Below are 16,190 nucleotides of genomic sequence, written 5' to 3'. Positions count from 1 at the left end.
CAAAATGATAGATTACCTCATGATTTATCAGAACAGCACCAATTTCACAGAATTACAGAATACTCTGAGTTGGAAGTGACCCACAAGGATCCTCAAGTCCAGCTCTTAGCTGAATGAGACACACAGGGATCAAATCCACAACTCTGGCATTATTAGCAACCTGCTCTAACCAAATGAGGCTTAAGAACCTGATAGTTAGGAGCTGACAGACATAAAAATAGAGAGACCTAGGAACCAAGAAGGAGCAGATTTAATCAGTAAAGCAAATAATCAGGTGATGTGAATTACAGGTTCATAATTAGGAGGATAAACAGCTGAAAAAAGGGTCTAGTCAATGTAATTGTGGCAGCCTTTCTATTTAATCCAAGACCAAAAAGCCAGAAAGGCTTTGATTTCTATGCAAAGTTGAGAAAAAGGATTTTTCCTTTTTTGTGTGGTGCTATAAAGGAAAAAACACTACACACAGAGGCTTAGCAAATGAACCATGAAGCTGAGCCTGGTGCAGAGGTGAGAGCTCTATGGCTACTAAACATAAATTATCTTATTTAAGGTATCAAATGTATTAACTTTCCTGGTTTGCCTTCCTTCATTTTTTAGTGATAACTAAGGAAAATCCCTTTTTCCAGTTGCCTAGTCTAGAACTATTGCTCTAAACTTAAGGCTAGCTTAATATTCTGAAGAGAACCTTCTGAGCAAGAAATTTGTTATCACCTTGTCACAGCTGAAGCTGCTGTCTTCCCTTACAGGTTGCTACTAATGGGGATATTTTTCTCTGGGTTATGGACTCAAGAGACATCAGGTAATGCTGCTGTAAACTGATTTCACATCAGTTTACAGACTTTTCCATAGGTTATTTCTAGGCTTAAGCGTGTGTTTCAGAAGATCCTGAAGCTCTTGTATCAGCCTTACTTGCATGTTTTTCTGAGAAACTTTAAACACACACAGATTTGCTGGAAACCACACTCTTTAGTTTTATGTGTCACTCTAATAAGTAAATGTTTCTACTTCCCTCATTCTGGTAACAAGTACTGATGAGTTAATAAGGACTTTATTCTTAATTTCTTGGGTGTAGTTGTCGTTAGTCACCATTCAATATGTAAAGTATTTTATCCTAATTTAACCCATCTGGTAGCTAAATACCAGGCAGCTCTTTGCTCGTTCCTTATCTCGTCCCACCCCAGAGGAACAGGGAAAATTCTCGTGGGTTGAGAAAAATATTTTAATAATTGGAACCGAGTGAAATATGACAATACTAATTATAGTCATAATTTTAATTTTTAAAGGTATAAAGCCTAAGAAAAACTTGTGATGTGCGATACAGTTGCTCATTGCAACAGATGCCCAGCCTGTCCCTGAGCAGTGATTGGTGCTTCCAGCCAATTTCCTCCAGTTTATGTATAGGTCATGACACTCTATTTTATAGAATATATATTTGGCCAGTTCAGGTCAGTTGTCCTGACAGTGCTACCTTCTTGTGCACCTCTTCCCTGACACAGCATGAGCCACTTAAAAAGTCTTTGGCTTGGTGCTAAATGCTTCTCAGCAACAACCAGAACTTCAGTGTGTTATCAGGATAATTCTTGCACTGAATCCAGAATACAGCTCTGTACCAGCTACTAGGAAGAAAATTAACTCTATCCCAGCCAAAACAAAATATTATAAAGATAACAGTGATTCACCTCAGAGGAAAAAGTTTTCTTTGCCAAAAGTATTTCCTTACAAAGCAGAGCTGGTCCTGAGGCAGCAGATGCAGAGAGCTGTTTCTGGCACTGTCTGCCCTACTCACTGTGGGACCTGTGTAAAATGCATGGGCAATCCCCAAAAATCAAAGTAAATAGATACTGGAGAAGGTTTTATCTAGCTTGGAGCAATTATCTAGCTTCTGCACTGAATCCAGTTGGTAGCATGGAGTATGGGTCATGTTCATCAGCATCTGTCTGCTGCTCCTTAGTGTGACCATCTCTGATGTAGGAATTGCATTAGTAGTCAACTTCATCAACTACATCAACACGTAGTAAACTACAGTGCTGAACCCTCTAGGAAAAACAGTCCTCTCAGCTTTTAAAATGTATCATTATTGTAAAAGGTCTAGTTAGTGTTAGCTCACAATGCCAAAGAAACTCCTGTTTGAACTAACAAATCCCCATTTATCACACTCATATGTCAAATGAGAAAATTTCTCTGGTCTCTAGTCCTACACTTAGGACAGTGTGTACCTGCTTCCTGCCTGTAAGAGGTTTGGGAGCCATGGTCTGGTTTATGCTGTGGTGATAGCTTGGGACTGGAGCTTCTCAAGCCATTACCTTTGCTCCTGTGTGGTCCTTTCCCAGTATGAGCCAGCTGGCTTCTGGTACTGGTACTTGGGCAAATGACCAGGGTAGGCTGATGGACAGCTTCTGTGGCTGCTCTCCACCCAAACTGGCTTTTGGCTCTTCTTGTGAATAGAGGGGTGAAGGTAAAGGTGTCTGGTTATCTTGTGGTTTGTTTGTAAGGTTTTGTTGGTTAGGATATTTTTTGCTTTAGCGGTTGGTTTTTTTTTTCTCTTTTCAGGAGTTTGTGGTAATGTCACATTTTGTTTTATTTCATCTAAGGTGTTCAGATTGGGGCAGCCAATGTAGCACCCTTTGACCCTGTTCCAAAATCCTATTTCCATGACCGGCTGTTGCAGATAGCATTGCCAAATCATCAAACACCATTACTAATAGAACGCTCATTTTGGAACTAGCTTTTCTCCTGGAATTACTGCCAGTATAAACACAGCTTCTCACCCCTCCTGACCAGGGATGTATGACTGTCATCACAGTGACTTTATAATGCAATCTGGGAAGTAGCAGATTTGTTTGTATTTTGTTTTGAATCCCCACCTTACCAGCTTTTCAATACATCCAACACAGGACCCACGAATTTAGAGTGCTTGGGGAACTTTCTGAGGATAACACTGAGTGCAGAATACTTTGAAGACAAACACTTATCTCTTTTTCTTATTGGTAAGTTGATGCAGAGGAACTTGGCAAGTGAATTACTCATGGTGAAATGTTTTAAACCCTGAGGTACTTCTATAAAACCCTGAGGAACTTCTACAATAGAATTCCCTGGATTATTCTACCATTATAGAGCTTAGTGGGTTGGATCTTGTTATAAGTAAACTCAAATGCTACCTCGATTTCTGTGTAACCTATACTGTCAACTTGCTTTTTGATAACTTAGCCATAATTAGACTTGATTTTGCTATATTTGGGCTCAAATTGAAATGCACTTGGTGGTTTTTAGACATGTTAAACCTGTTGTATTTTCTTTGTGATAAGAATGTTTTCTAGTAACAGCACATACTGTTCTGAAAATTCACTAGCTGAAGCTGGCACATTATTTGTTTTTGCACTAGTGGCTTTTCTTGGCTTCAGCATGGTGAAAGTGTATCCTTAATGAAGTTTAAGAAAAATTAGCTGGGCCCTCTAGCTATGGACTTAGTTGTCAGCAAATGGTACATTTCTGTGAAAAGCATCACAGAATTATGTGACAGTGATAATACATTTGGGCTACAAACACCTGCTGTAAGATTATATGTATAAAATGTAAATTTGGCCTTGAAAAAGCTCTCCATGACATCCATCTTTCTAGAAGGTTAAACTTGAGTCAAAACCCACTTAAAATGTGTTCTTTGTTCAGACATCTTCACTCATACACAAACATACTCTGCAGCTGGGAGACATATATCTTAAACCATAAAGCAATTCTTTTTGGAAGGAAAAAAACCAAAACATCTAAAACGCAAAACACAAAAAGCTCAAAAAAATAGAAATGGCTTGTATACTAAAAGCATCCAAGCTAATCTTTAGTGTGTTCATCATTCTGGTGGATTCTCTCCTGAAAAGACTGCTGGGCCAGCATCAGAGAAACATGAGCCTGTGCCAGCCACAGGTCAGCATCCTGATGTTGCTGTTGTCATCTGTCACCATGTTGCTGGTTTGGGGTTTTTTTTTTCTGTCTTCAGTTCTTCAGTTCTTCAGCTGCAAGTGTTTCCTGTCCCAGTGTGCCTGTAATTTTACCATTCTTTCTTTCTTTGCACTTTGTCACAGCTCTTTCCCCACTTTGCAATTCTCTGAGCCCAGGAGATGCAGCTGGGCTGCATCAGAGCAAGTCGAGCTTAATCCTTATGCCAGAGCAGGTTTCTCAAGGAGTTGGCAGAGCAGGAGTTATGCTTGTTAGTACAGCTCTTTGCTATTCATTTCCCTGTAGATCAGTCTGGCACAGCCTGGGAGCTTGATGAGGCCATGGCAGCACAGTGTGGCTACACAGTAACTTACACCACCTGGAGGAGCATTGAGTTCCGTGCTTCTGCACTGAGCTGCCATTCTCACTTAAAGGTAAGTCTGTTACAGACATTTTGATTACAGTACTCTTGTACTTTGTGGGAAATTACTGAATTATTAATGGACATTAACTGAGGGGTCATAATGTTTTGAGTATCTGTTAACAGGGAATGATTTCATTTTCTTCAAATGCATCTAGAGGCCTGAGGATATTCCATGGTACTCCCATTTGGAGGGCCTACAGACGAACACATGAAGTATACCACAATTGCCCTTAAAGGGCAACAATTTTCATGTGGATTATATTAGGAAATTGCATCTGGCAGCTGTGTTGCACTCTGCCCTAACAATATTTAGTGTCCTGAGACACATCTCTGTAAAAATTCAAACTTTGGTTGCTGGCTCACTGCTACTATGGCATAAAACAAAATCAGCTGTCTCTTAGGTTTGTTTTCTTATTGTCCAATTCTGGGGCTATGCAAAAGGAACAAATCTGCTGCCCAAAGTACTTATCTTGATGTGTAGCTATACACCTATGTGCATTTATCTTGTGTAGCTAATGAGGCTGAAAGTGATAATGCTTCAGTATGGAGTTGCTCTTCTGTGTGAGCCTGGTGGGTCAGTTTTGTAATTTGCTTTAGGGTCACAAGGATAGGTGTTGCTCAGCTAGAGAAAATCACTCTAACAAGCAAATGTTCCCCTTGCCCATGCAGGGAGATGTATTCACAGTAACTATACAAATCAAAGCATCTCATACTCCTGATATGAGTGATGCTGCAACTCATCTGAAAACTGCAAGTTGCCATTATGGTCCATGGAGTCCCAGGGAGTTAATATGTGAAAGTAACTACATGGAGGTAAGTACTTATGAAAAGCACTAAAAGTAAAGCAGTAAATACTACAAGATGCTCTCTTATGTTGTGTTTCCAATTCATATTCCTAGAATCTAATCAGTTTCAGACTGTTCCACCATGAGCAGCTTGTTGCTGAGTGCACAGTATGCATCTTAAATTGTGATATATTTATATCATGATGTATAACCTATATTAGCACTAATAGCTAATAAAGCTATGCAATAGTATTCAAAGGGTTAAGCTCATAGATTGAACTCACTGAATGTTAGACCAACAAATCTTGAGACCACAGAGATACATACCTCCTGAAGGAAATTTCCCTGCTGGATTGCTGGGGGCAGAGTGCAGAAGGAGAAATGGACTCCTCCTAGAAAAGGATGTGGGAGTCAAGACCAAACTGTGGTTTGAAGTGGAAATAGAAAGTAGACGATAGGTGGAAAATAAAAAGCTGAAAGCAAGCAGACTGTAGGTAAATCACCAGGCATGGTGGCATATCCATCTGGGAAAAGCTGGTTTCCCTTGAAAAAGGCTTCTAGGGTGTTGAAGACAAAGAAATAAGTGCTATCAACAAATCCCTTACAGGTGTTTTTTCCCCCTCAGGTTTCTGTCAGGAGGGAGGTTCCACAGACAATAAAAGACTTTGTTCAAGATGAACCTGAGGACTGGACTCTTGTATTTCCAGAAGTAAAACTGCAGGTTTTCTTTCTAGTAAAAGCTAGTGCTACCTCTGGCACAACCATCCTTCTTTTCATTAACCACACAGTACTTTCAAAAATACTTGAGCAGTAACAACAGAACTTCTGTATCAAGTCATTTTAGTATATTTTTATGGATTAGAAGCACAGACAGGTGTAGGCTGTGTGTCTAAGGAAGAAATCAAGCCTTCCCTGGGCAGCAGACTGTGAAACAAAACAAAACAAAAAAAATCCATCAAAAAAAATCCACCAAAAAAACCCCCACCCTCTTTAAGGTGCTGTGGCCCAGAGAGAAAAACTGCGAAGAGGCTTTTTTTTTTTCCTCAGACTCTGTGTATGTGCAGAGTCTGCAGCAATGCAGTTACTGCTATCAGTTATTCTTTGATGCCCTTAACATGGAAAGTTTTCTGTATCTGTGAGGTGGGGAAAGCTGGAGGGATATTCCACTAGTAAACTTCAAAGAAAGGCAACAAAACTTCTGAGCAATTCAACAAAGTAAATCATTCAATGCAATAAACCTTTTACTTTGAATGTCACATTTAAAGTATTGATGAATTTCTCCGGGTAGGCAAAGGCAGAAGAAGCTTCAATATGGCAAATAGTATTTCATCAGCCAGAAGAAAAAAGCGCTCTGCTTGTGAGAAATGCTTGGAGTGCAGGCTATGGACTCAACACCACAGGCTCCAGGGTTCTGCTGCGAGTGCCATACACTGCTGCCCAAGTTCAGCTGGTCAAGGTTGGTGTGCTCCTTCTGGCCCACCAAGCTGCCAGGCTGTGGAGTCTAACCAGATGCCTTCCTTACAGGATCAGGGAATTACCTTTTCTGTGCTGAGGTCAAGTACGTTTTACAAATACCAGTGGGTGATCCTGATGCTGGATACTGCTGTAGCATGTCCCATAGGTAAGGAGTGTGGTACCATGCTCCAATGCCAAAATGTACAGGGACAGACTCACAACTAGTGAGCTCACAGCTTTCGTGTCTTGTCCCTAAGATGGTGTGGATTACACAAACAAAACAATCACCTGGACTGTTCCAAAGTATATTCCACCACTCTCTGCTGGAGTGACTAGCTTTAAAGATGTGCTTGTGGAAGCTGGTGTGGATCTACACAAACTCTCTGCCAAGGAAATGGCTTCCAGGAAATACGTGTTATTGAATGAGCAAAAAGCAATTACAATGAAGATTCCAATAGGTGCAGAAGGTGGTTATTATAAGGTAGGTGATTTATATTAGGTGCCACACAAGCAATATTCTGGGATGTTTGTTTTCTGATGAGGAATTATTCTTCATCTTGTGCCTTTCGAATGAAAGATGGGGAATGTGGGAGTGAGGGAGAACAAAGGGTTTCTTAAAACCTCCAGAAGCCCTGACCAAAGATAGCATTTGTAATCACCACTTTATGAAGAATTTCTTTTCTTGCAAGTGCAGGTGGACAGGATCCTACACACAACTATTGATTCATGATTTCCTCAGCTTAACACAGAGGTTTCACCTATTAGTCCTGATGTCCTGCTCCTCAGAGATGGTCCTAACTGGATTGTAAATCATGCATGGGTTCTGTTGTATCTTACACAGACCACTTAAGAGAATAGAAATAACCCATTAGTCCAGTAGACCATGTGCTCTTGGAATGGGTTGGGAATACACATCTAAGTCTAGTTGTTTGGGGTGAACTGAGTCCTGGGAAAATGTAGCAACTGAACTTCTAGTGAAGTTGCAGGAGCAGCCCTATTCACTGTTAAATAGTCCCCTGCTGCTTTGAAACTTGGGGAGTGGGAGATCATTTTCCAAAGAAAGTTTTCTGAGTATTCTGAGATAATCTAAAGAGGGATACAAGAGTTTGGGATTCCTGAGCAAAAAAGACGGTTGATTGGGGCTGTAGATTTAGCTGACCTTGAGATGCAACAACATAATTTTAATGCAAAATTAAGCTATACTAAAGGGTGCTGATTTGAAATTCTAGACTTCTGTGAGCAATGGACAGCTTGGGCTAAAATACACCATCAACCTGTTCCTGGAACACCAGTGGGAAGACAACAAATGGAGACTAACCAAACATACTATTATCAAGGAAATAGAAACACCATTTGAACAAACAGAAGTTGCTATAACCAATAGTAAGTAGCTGAACATCGAATTTACTAAAGGTTTAGGTACTGTTAAGAGCTTAATGCTATTTGTTCCTTTTTAGATTTAAATCTGAGTGCAAGGCTAATGAATGTTACAGTTGGAACATTCCTCCCAGATGTTGAGCTTGTGAATTTAACCATTGAAGGGGTTGCTGTGGCTGTACCCGAAGCTGTTCAGCATGGCTACCTAATACACAGGACCAGATATGCTAATGGAAGCAAAGCATATGTAGTAGAAGTCCCACTTGATGCACCAAGTGTTAAAAAAGAGGTATGTGCTGAGATACTGCAGCATGCTGTGGTGTAGAAATGATGATATCACTTGGTGATTTTTTCATGTCTAAATATGATTTTCCTAGTACATGAGAGAGGACATGAGAGCATACACCCTGAATGTCACTCTCACATTCGTCACCAATCCATCAAGTGAGACCTTTGTCATCCCAGTAATTGTGCTGTCAGCTGTGAAAGATGCAGGTAAACTTTGTGGAACTTGGGCAAACTGCGCCAACCTGGCTGCAAGTTCTGGCTGTGAACTGGGCTGATTTCAGCCAGGGATATTGCCAGTCCTAGGGATCTGTATTGAACTGATGGCAGCTAGCTGACTCTTGGCTGTTTTGCAGTACTGCCCAGTGCAAGAGGGTTTTGTGATGGGAGGAATCTTCATCTCATTATCACTCATGGGAATGTGGACCAAAACTGGCTACCTTTCACCTCAGACTCACACCTGACCCAAGAGGCTGCACAGAAGAACAACTACATTCTGAGGGACAATGGCACTCACCTGGAAATCTCTGTCCCTTTCCTTTCTCCCCATGTGAGCTATGAGGTAAGGCTGCCAACATGTAACAATTGAAAGGCATATTCTAGCTGTGAGATGAAAACAAGACACAGTGTTTCTTTGAAAACAAAATAAAACTTCTCTTTGAGACAGTCTTTAAAAGTATAATGGAGGATAATTTTCTGCCCTTGTAAGAAAATTTTTATTTCCCTTGGTCAATGTTGGCAGAAATAGGCAAGGAAAAAAGAAACATTCTGCATTTACTTTATGGCTGAGTGTCTTTAAGGATGGACAACTATCCATACAATGGAGTGCATATTGCAGGTTTTTTCCAAAACAACTAGAAAAGCTTACTGTGTGAGCTTCTGGAATAAAAACACCTTGTTTAAATACATCCTGTGGATTTGACTTTGCTCAAGTACCATTATCTTTGGCTTGTGATAACCTGCCCTCTTAGTTTGTGAATGTTTTAGCTGAACAGTGTGTCTTTATTCTCCTGTTTAACTTGTGATTGTCATCTCTAGGGCTTTCATACCTCTGCAATAAAGGCTTCATTCTACTTAACCTTGAAGGATGGCATCACCTTGGCTCAGAGGAGAGATTTCTCAGTTTCCTGCATATTTTCACCTTCAGAACTAATACGTAATAGCATGTTGGGGATTAGCTGTTAATGCTATTTGAGTTGCAAGACTAAGCAGTGCAGTCTGAAATGTTTCTAGGTTTTAAAGTTGTGTGATGCTGTTTGCTTGTCAGATTTCATACCAGTTAATATGCCACAGGGCAAGTTAAATATTGGAGTGACTATCCTGTCTAGTACAGGAATGGGGGAAAGAAGTGGGAAAGTCTACTTCCCTTCACACCTCTAAAATCAAGAAGCTTTTTTAAAGGATTTTTGGGGTTGTTCTGAGAGTTGAATGAGGTGGGAATTTTAGTGGAATGTGGGAAGAATCAGCATATAGTAATTCTAAAGCTACTCGTCAGTATTAAGTGTGTTGAATATCTTGGCTAGAAAAATCATTTTGAAGAGAGTGAGATCTTCTTGTGAGCTGCAAAAAGAACTTGCCAGCAAATCCATTCAGAACATCTTTGTTGTTAGGCTACAAAAGGAGTGTGAATCCTGATTTATGTGAAAATGTATATTTCTCTTTCAGAGTGCCTGCCCAATGGCACTGTGATAATTACTGCAATCAAACTGGTAGGTGGTGAAGACCTGGACACTGCTCTGCTTGTCTTGAGGGACAGACAGTGCAAACCCAGTCTAGTGACAGAGAAGACAGCAACCTTTAAGTTCAGTGTGAACACTTGTGGAACAAGCAGAAAAGTAAGAACTTAGTCACATGAAGTTTACTCTGCCTTGGGACAGGGTTATTGCTAGACCTGGTAGAGGTTCAGAGATGAGCAGAAACTGCACGGAAGTCATAGCTGAAACCAGCACAGTAATACATCTATACTCCTTTACTGAGCTTACCTAATTCAGTTGAGCAGAATTTCTTATTAAGTAAAATTTTTTTCAAGGTCAGGGGTGCTTTCTGAAACTAGCCTTCAATTTGACATCTCTGAATTGTTTTGTGGTAGGCTTGAATGTGAGCTCCTGCTGGTCGGACGTACACCTTTCAGAAGCTCTTTGGGTATTGCTAATGACTACATGGCAAAGACTATGAGTGGGGACCGTTCCTTCCACCAAACGTTGTACAGATAGAAAACAGACAAAATAACAAATAATCAGAACATGCCTAAATTCAGATAATCATAAATGCATTCTGCATTGTTGCATTTACTCACTGATTGAGTAAACAGACAGCTGTTGTTTTTCTCAGGACTTTTGCACTCCCTTTCTAGGGTGTTCTATCATATTGAAGCTAATAAACTTTCCTCTTGACAATGGTATAGCTCTCAGCTATGGTCAGCTTTAGTTCAGTGGGCATTGAACTACTGGTTGGTAATTTCTGGCTATTTTTAAGCATACTCTGCTCAATGCAATCTAGCAGTCAAGTGGAGGGAATGTAGATATTGTGCCAAACACAAACCAGGCTCTAATGTGACTGTCCTGTTTGTAATGATGTCCATCTTTCAGTTCAACAGCACAACGATGACATATGAAAACGAGGTACTCTATTTCAGACCTGGCAATGATACACCCGTATACCAGTAAGTGTCATTCCCTAAAGAAAGGTTGTACGTGTTATTTTGGCTGTAAAAAATCTAATGCTGAACCTCTTCTCTCAGACTGAAATTTCTCTGCTCGTATGCAGTCAAGCAGACTGCTGATGTTCGATATGAATCTAAGAAGAACCCACCACCCAGTATTAAGCCAGGGTTTGGATGTCTTGCTCTTTCATTGAAGCTTTTCAAAGGTAACATCTCTGATTAGACTCTATAAAATCACTGAATGGCTGAGGCCTGAAGGGATCTGAGATTGATCTTACTCATCCACTCTGCTCAAGCAGGGCAGTGCAGAAAATGTTGCCCAGCACCATGTTTAAATGACTTTTAAATGTATCAGAGGAAGCAGAAAATTTTTAAGGCCTCTAACAGGATTTTTCTATTCCAAAATGCACCAAAAATGGTCAAATATCTGTAGTGGAACAGACTTAACATCACTGACACAAGCATGGTTTTCCTGCTTCATCTGGGCATGATGTAAGTTTTGTAGTTAATGTGATGCTAGCTTCTCTCTCCTATCAGCTCCCGAAGTGCTGCTGAGCAGATTCAGCAACTCACTGCAATAGTGGTAACCCTGTGTCAGATGCAGTACTGCTTTAAAATGGTACTGATGCCAGCAGAAAGGGCTGCAAACACTCACAACGACTGGAATGGCCATTATGATTTTTTTTTTTTTAATTGATTTTCCCTTCTCATTCCCTTTGAGGCAATTTTGAATAAAAATCTCACTCTAATGTTTTTTTGCAGAAGGAGCATTTTCATTTCTGGATCCATAGAGCCAGAGTATATGGTTGAAATTTTTGCTTTCATTGCTGATCTTTCTTTCTTGCCATTCTATCCCATTTCTTGACATTTGTATGCTGTCCCAGGTTTTAGTATTACTGTGCCAGAGTAAATGGTAGTGGAAAAAAGAGTAAGGCAGAAAGTTTGTGAATACTTTCTCCATAAAAGGGGAGCTCCTAATATCAATACTCTCTTGCAGAGAAATCCTATTCAGAGCCCTACCAGGAATCAGAATATCCTGTGGTAAAATACCTGAGGGAGGCTCTGTATTTTGAAGTTGAACTGCTCCAGCCTAAAGATGCAAGACTGGACCTAAACCTGGATGACTGTTGGGCTACCAACTCCCAAAGCCAGGACATCCTCCCCCAATGGCACATCCTTATACATGGGTGAGGAAGGCTTCCCTCCTCTGTTTGCTAACTGCTCAGCACAAGTGCTGTACCTCAGGTGGGAGGAAAGGGGAAGAGGCAGAGGTCACCTTGCAGGCAATTGCTGCTAATCTGTGGGGCACATGTTGGTGTCAGCACAGTGGCTGTGGCTTCTGGGGGCAGCAGGTCATGTAAATGGCCAGAAGGGCTTCTAGCTAAGAGTGCTGGCTGGAAAGAAAGAGCAAAAAGTAACCCTGACTGTGGCCAAAGGCAGGGATGATGAAATGGGGAGATGCTATTCATTTCCTTATGGAACAAGGAAAATGGAGAGGATATCTCTGTATTTCACCTCTTTTCTGTGTTTGAAGATTTGGTTGAAGGTTTAAATTAAATGCATTTTCTCTCACTTTCCCAAACAGATGTGAAAACAACAAAGACTCGTACAGAACTGTCTTCCACAAAGTTAGTTACAGCCTCAGAGTAAAATTTCCTCAGCACTTCAAGAGATTTGAAGTGAGGATGTTCACCTTTGTCCAGGACCCATCTCTGTTACAAGAGCAGGTGAGATGTCTGTTCTGCCATGAGCTGATTGCAGTCTCAACAGGTGAGCCCGAGTTGGTGCATGCAGCCAATGCTTTGTAAGGGCTCAGCTGACCAGTGCTGCCTACCAGTGGGACTACTGGGCACCTCCCTGAAGGCACAACACTCTGGAAGGGGTGAATAAAGACCAACCACTTGTGTTCAGTTCACAGAACAAAATATAGACTCATTCATGTTGGAACAGACCCCCAAGATTCTCAAGACCGGCCTCTGATGACCATCATGCCCACTAAATAAAACCGTGGAGTGCCACATCTATTCATTTTTTGAACACTTCAAGGGATAGCGACTCCACCACTTTCCTTGGGATGCTGTTCCAAAGCTTTGTCACATTTCAGTGAAAAACTTTTACCTAATACCCAACCTAAACTCCTCCAAGTGCAATTTGAGGCCATTTTGTCCTGTCCTGCCACTATTTGCCTGGAAGAGGCCACTCCTCACCTTGACACAACCTTCATATCTTCTGGGATCAATATACATTGGATCCCAAATAAGACTTCCCTAAACATAATCTAAGTATTCTTGTCTTGTAGCTGTATTTCCACTGCAGTGTGGTGATCTGCAACACTAAGCAACAGCCTTTAGACATTTTTTGTCCAAGGAGATGCAGTCCTGGGAAGCACAGATTTGGTAAGAAAATAGGCATGTCTCAAGTCTCTCCAGTATTTTTGCTCAGCAATTTGGCATGTGCTCTCACGAGTCATGCCAGGTCACTGACTTCTAGCCCTAGATTATGCGGGGAATTAAAAGCTGAAATGTTTTACAGCCCACAGTGCACATCCACATGGGCAAGTGACATCTGGACCAGTGCTTGTTAGGAAGAAAAACAATAAATAGAGGTTGGTGTCAATCTTAATTTACACTGCTGAAACACCAAGCGTACTGCTGCTATAACACAACAGACTTGTGTGTGCCTCTCTTCTCCCTGCAGGTGGATGCACCAACTTCTGACAGACTAAACAAGAACGACTTTGTTTTACAAAAATAGATTGTCAATGTCTACAAAGAAAAGGGTCAGCTAGCCAGTATTGGGTGTACCTCTAAATTAAATTATTGTGTTGTTCTTTGCTCCTCTACAGCATTAAACTCTTCGTCATTTGTGTGTTCATCTGACCTTGTCTGCTCAGCTAACATGTCTGAAACTTGTGTTGCTTTGCAGTGGAAGCATCTGTTCTGGAATAGGGGAGGAAGATAGCAACAGGTGTGAACTTAATTGTAAATCACTTCAAGCTTTTTTTATTTTTAAGCTTCTGTGTGAACAAAGGACTGCAGGGAGCTTAATGTCAGTAAAAGAATGTGGGGTTTTTTGGAGGAAGATGGGAAGAACCTCCTTGACCCTGTAGTGGCTGTTGACAGAAAGGCTGTAAACTGTGATTCTTACAGGAGTGTTGTGGCTTTGTAATGTCAAGCTGCCTTCCCTAGGTGGGTCAAATCACTCACAGGTGACATCAGTGACTGCTTAGCTGAGTATCCTGTCAGCCTAAATGTGAACAATTTTTAGTGAAGACTTGTAATAATGAGAGTACATGGACTCTATCTGCAAACTTAAGGATTTTTCCTTATTAGAGAATGTGATTCTTAGGGGTTCCTGTCAGATTTTCCTTTGTGTGGTTTTTTTTGTGGTTTTTTGTGGTTTTTGTTTGTTTGTTTGTTTTTTTTTTTTAAAATGGGTAAAATATTTCTTGATTTCTTCTTTGTGTCTGAACAGTGGTGTGAAAAGTGTTTGGATTCAATATTGTATTTTCCTGTTCTAATGAAAGCCACTGCTTAGCATGAATCTTGATCCCTTAGGGGTAAATACACAAAAATGGGTGCCTGCTTTTTAACTTTAGATTGAAGAGAACAATACAGTAGGAAATTTCAGTGAAAGCTAACTTAAGCAAGAACATATTTTGTGAATCTATCAGCACAGTGAGACAGCATGGAGTAGAAAAAATTGCATCTCTGTTGTTGCCTATACAGAGGTCCCACTGAAGTTTGTGCTGTAAGTGCTACTCAGGTAAGTCTTGTTTATCTTCCAGTTGTCTGAGAAGTGTATCTGTAGTAGATGTCTTACTTTCATTTCTGGAAAAATCTGTGTGAGCTTCGTGATGAGGATGATGAAGACTAAAGCCATGGAGCTGTGATACTGAGGAATATCAACATGCAAATAGCAGGACTTGGTAGTGCCCAGTGCTTCCCCTGCATTCACCCACTGGTGTGAGGACTGGGTAATCTCAGTCTACAGGCAAAATGCATTAAGAAATCAAGGGAGGCACTTTTATTGTGCTGCCAGGGTTTTGCACCTAAGAGAACATAACTATGGGTGCTTTAAGTGGTGTGGTGACTTCCCTGTGTCTTAGATCGTGCTGTTTCCCCAAGAAATTAGAGTGGTAAGCAGTGTTTTCTCCAGCTGAGTGAGTGACAATCATCATCTGCCTTCACAGTCCTCCAGCACAGGCTGCCTTGAGGAGCCTGAGGCACCTTCTTTCTTACGTTTGTGTGAGGGGGAAGTGTAACATTTAGTGACGTCTGTGAGAACCAAGCCTGGAGTTGAGCAGCCTATTTCAGTACTGTGAACTCTGTCTTGGTTGTGACTTCCTGGATTTTCACTTTTTTCTTCAGACCAAGACTCAAGGACATCATGTGGCATAGAAAACTGGTGTTTATGATCTTGTCTAAGACACCTTCACTTTTTTTTCATAAGCTTAGTCAACACCTTGAAATGCTTTATCTGTTGGTGGGCTTTTAAGAGTTGTAGAAAAGCGAGGTGATGCCCAGGTACACGGTGGTTCTACTCTTCAGCACTTCTAAAAGCTTTGTTTAGTGCCATTTTGAAGGATGAGTTATGTAAAGAATCACCTTCTCTATTAACCTTTCTGATATGTGGGAAAATTCAAGGACATTTCCCTCCATGGCTGGACAAGGATTTATATAAAGCTTCTTGTCAGATATTTCAACAGCCTGTGAGATACAAAAAATCCATTTGAATATCAGTAAATTTTCTAAAGACATGACAGTAATACTCTCTCTACCTCAGTGGAGTCTGTTTATACTAAAATTCAGGAACTGCCTTCCTGGTTATATATGTATAAAAAAATCTTCAAGTGTTTTATCAACACCTCTTTGCCTTTATAGTGGATATTTTATGACCACATGCTTTTCCCCTGGTATTTGGGATGTTATTTTTATATCCCTGTTAACACAAGTTGAAAGCAAATCAATCTTCTTTGTTTATGCTTAACGTCTTCTGCAATTTCAACAGGTGAATGACAAAAGTGTAAGGGCAAAGAGAAGTCTGGTGTGATTTGTTTTTATAGGAAAATAAGAACAATAACAGAAATGCACTGCAGATAGTTATTTCCATTTCAAATAATTGTTGGTAAGTCACTGCTAATAAGTAACCTTGTATCTGGTTACTGATATGCAGAAGTTTCATCTTTTCTATGGTGTATATTCAATGACAACTAGTATTTTAAAACTTTACTGTTTTAGTGACTTAAAGTAACAACTTAGTAATACTGAAA

The 16,190-nt window shown here is 40.5% G+C and overlaps 1 protein-coding gene across 4 annotated transcripts; it reads left to right on the top strand.

Annotated features, from left to right (window-relative positions):
• The first annotated feature begins 325 nt into the window (after positions 1-325).
• LOC120751021 (zona pellucida sperm-binding protein 2-like) lies at positions 326-15,857 on the top strand. 4 transcript variants are annotated; one of them, XM_040060271.2, is made up of 22 exons: positions 326-507; positions 747-799; positions 2,895-2,987; positions 4,237-4,364; positions 5,024-5,167; positions 5,765-5,848; positions 6,428-6,595; positions 6,664-6,760; positions 6,852-7,075; positions 7,824-7,977; positions 8,052-8,260; positions 8,349-8,466; positions 8,613-8,818; positions 9,295-9,412; positions 9,922-10,091; positions 10,845-10,918; positions 10,997-11,124; positions 11,916-12,105; positions 12,504-12,645; positions 13,218-13,314; positions 13,451-13,523; positions 13,616-15,854. In XM_040060271.2, the coding sequence occupies exons 1-21, from the start codon at positions 485-487 to the stop codon at positions 13,519-13,521; spliced, it is 2,691 nt and encodes an 896-aa protein (XP_039916205.1). In that variant the 5' UTR covers positions 326-484; the 3' UTR covers positions 13,522-13,523; positions 13,616-15,854. The 4 variants fall into 4 exon arrangements, with proteins under 4 accessions (XP_039916205.1, XP_039916204.1, XP_039916206.1 ...); XM_040060270.2 differs by having other exon boundaries at positions 358-507; positions 5,765-5,860; positions 13,616-15,855; XM_040060272.2 differs by lacking the exon at positions 747-799 and having other exon boundaries at positions 371-507; positions 5,765-5,860; positions 13,616-15,856.
• Positions 15,858-16,190: the final 333 nt, after the last annotated feature.

This window comes from Hirundo rustica, chromosome 3, assembly GCF_015227805.2.
Source record: "Hirundo rustica isolate bHirRus1 chromosome 3, bHirRus1.pri.v3, whole genome shotgun sequence".
NCBI classification, from domain to species: domain Eukaryota; kingdom Metazoa; phylum Chordata; class Aves; order Passeriformes; family Hirundinidae; genus Hirundo; species Hirundo rustica.
Note: the sequence above shows the minus strand (reverse complement) of the source record. Positions and strands in the feature narration are given on the sequence as shown.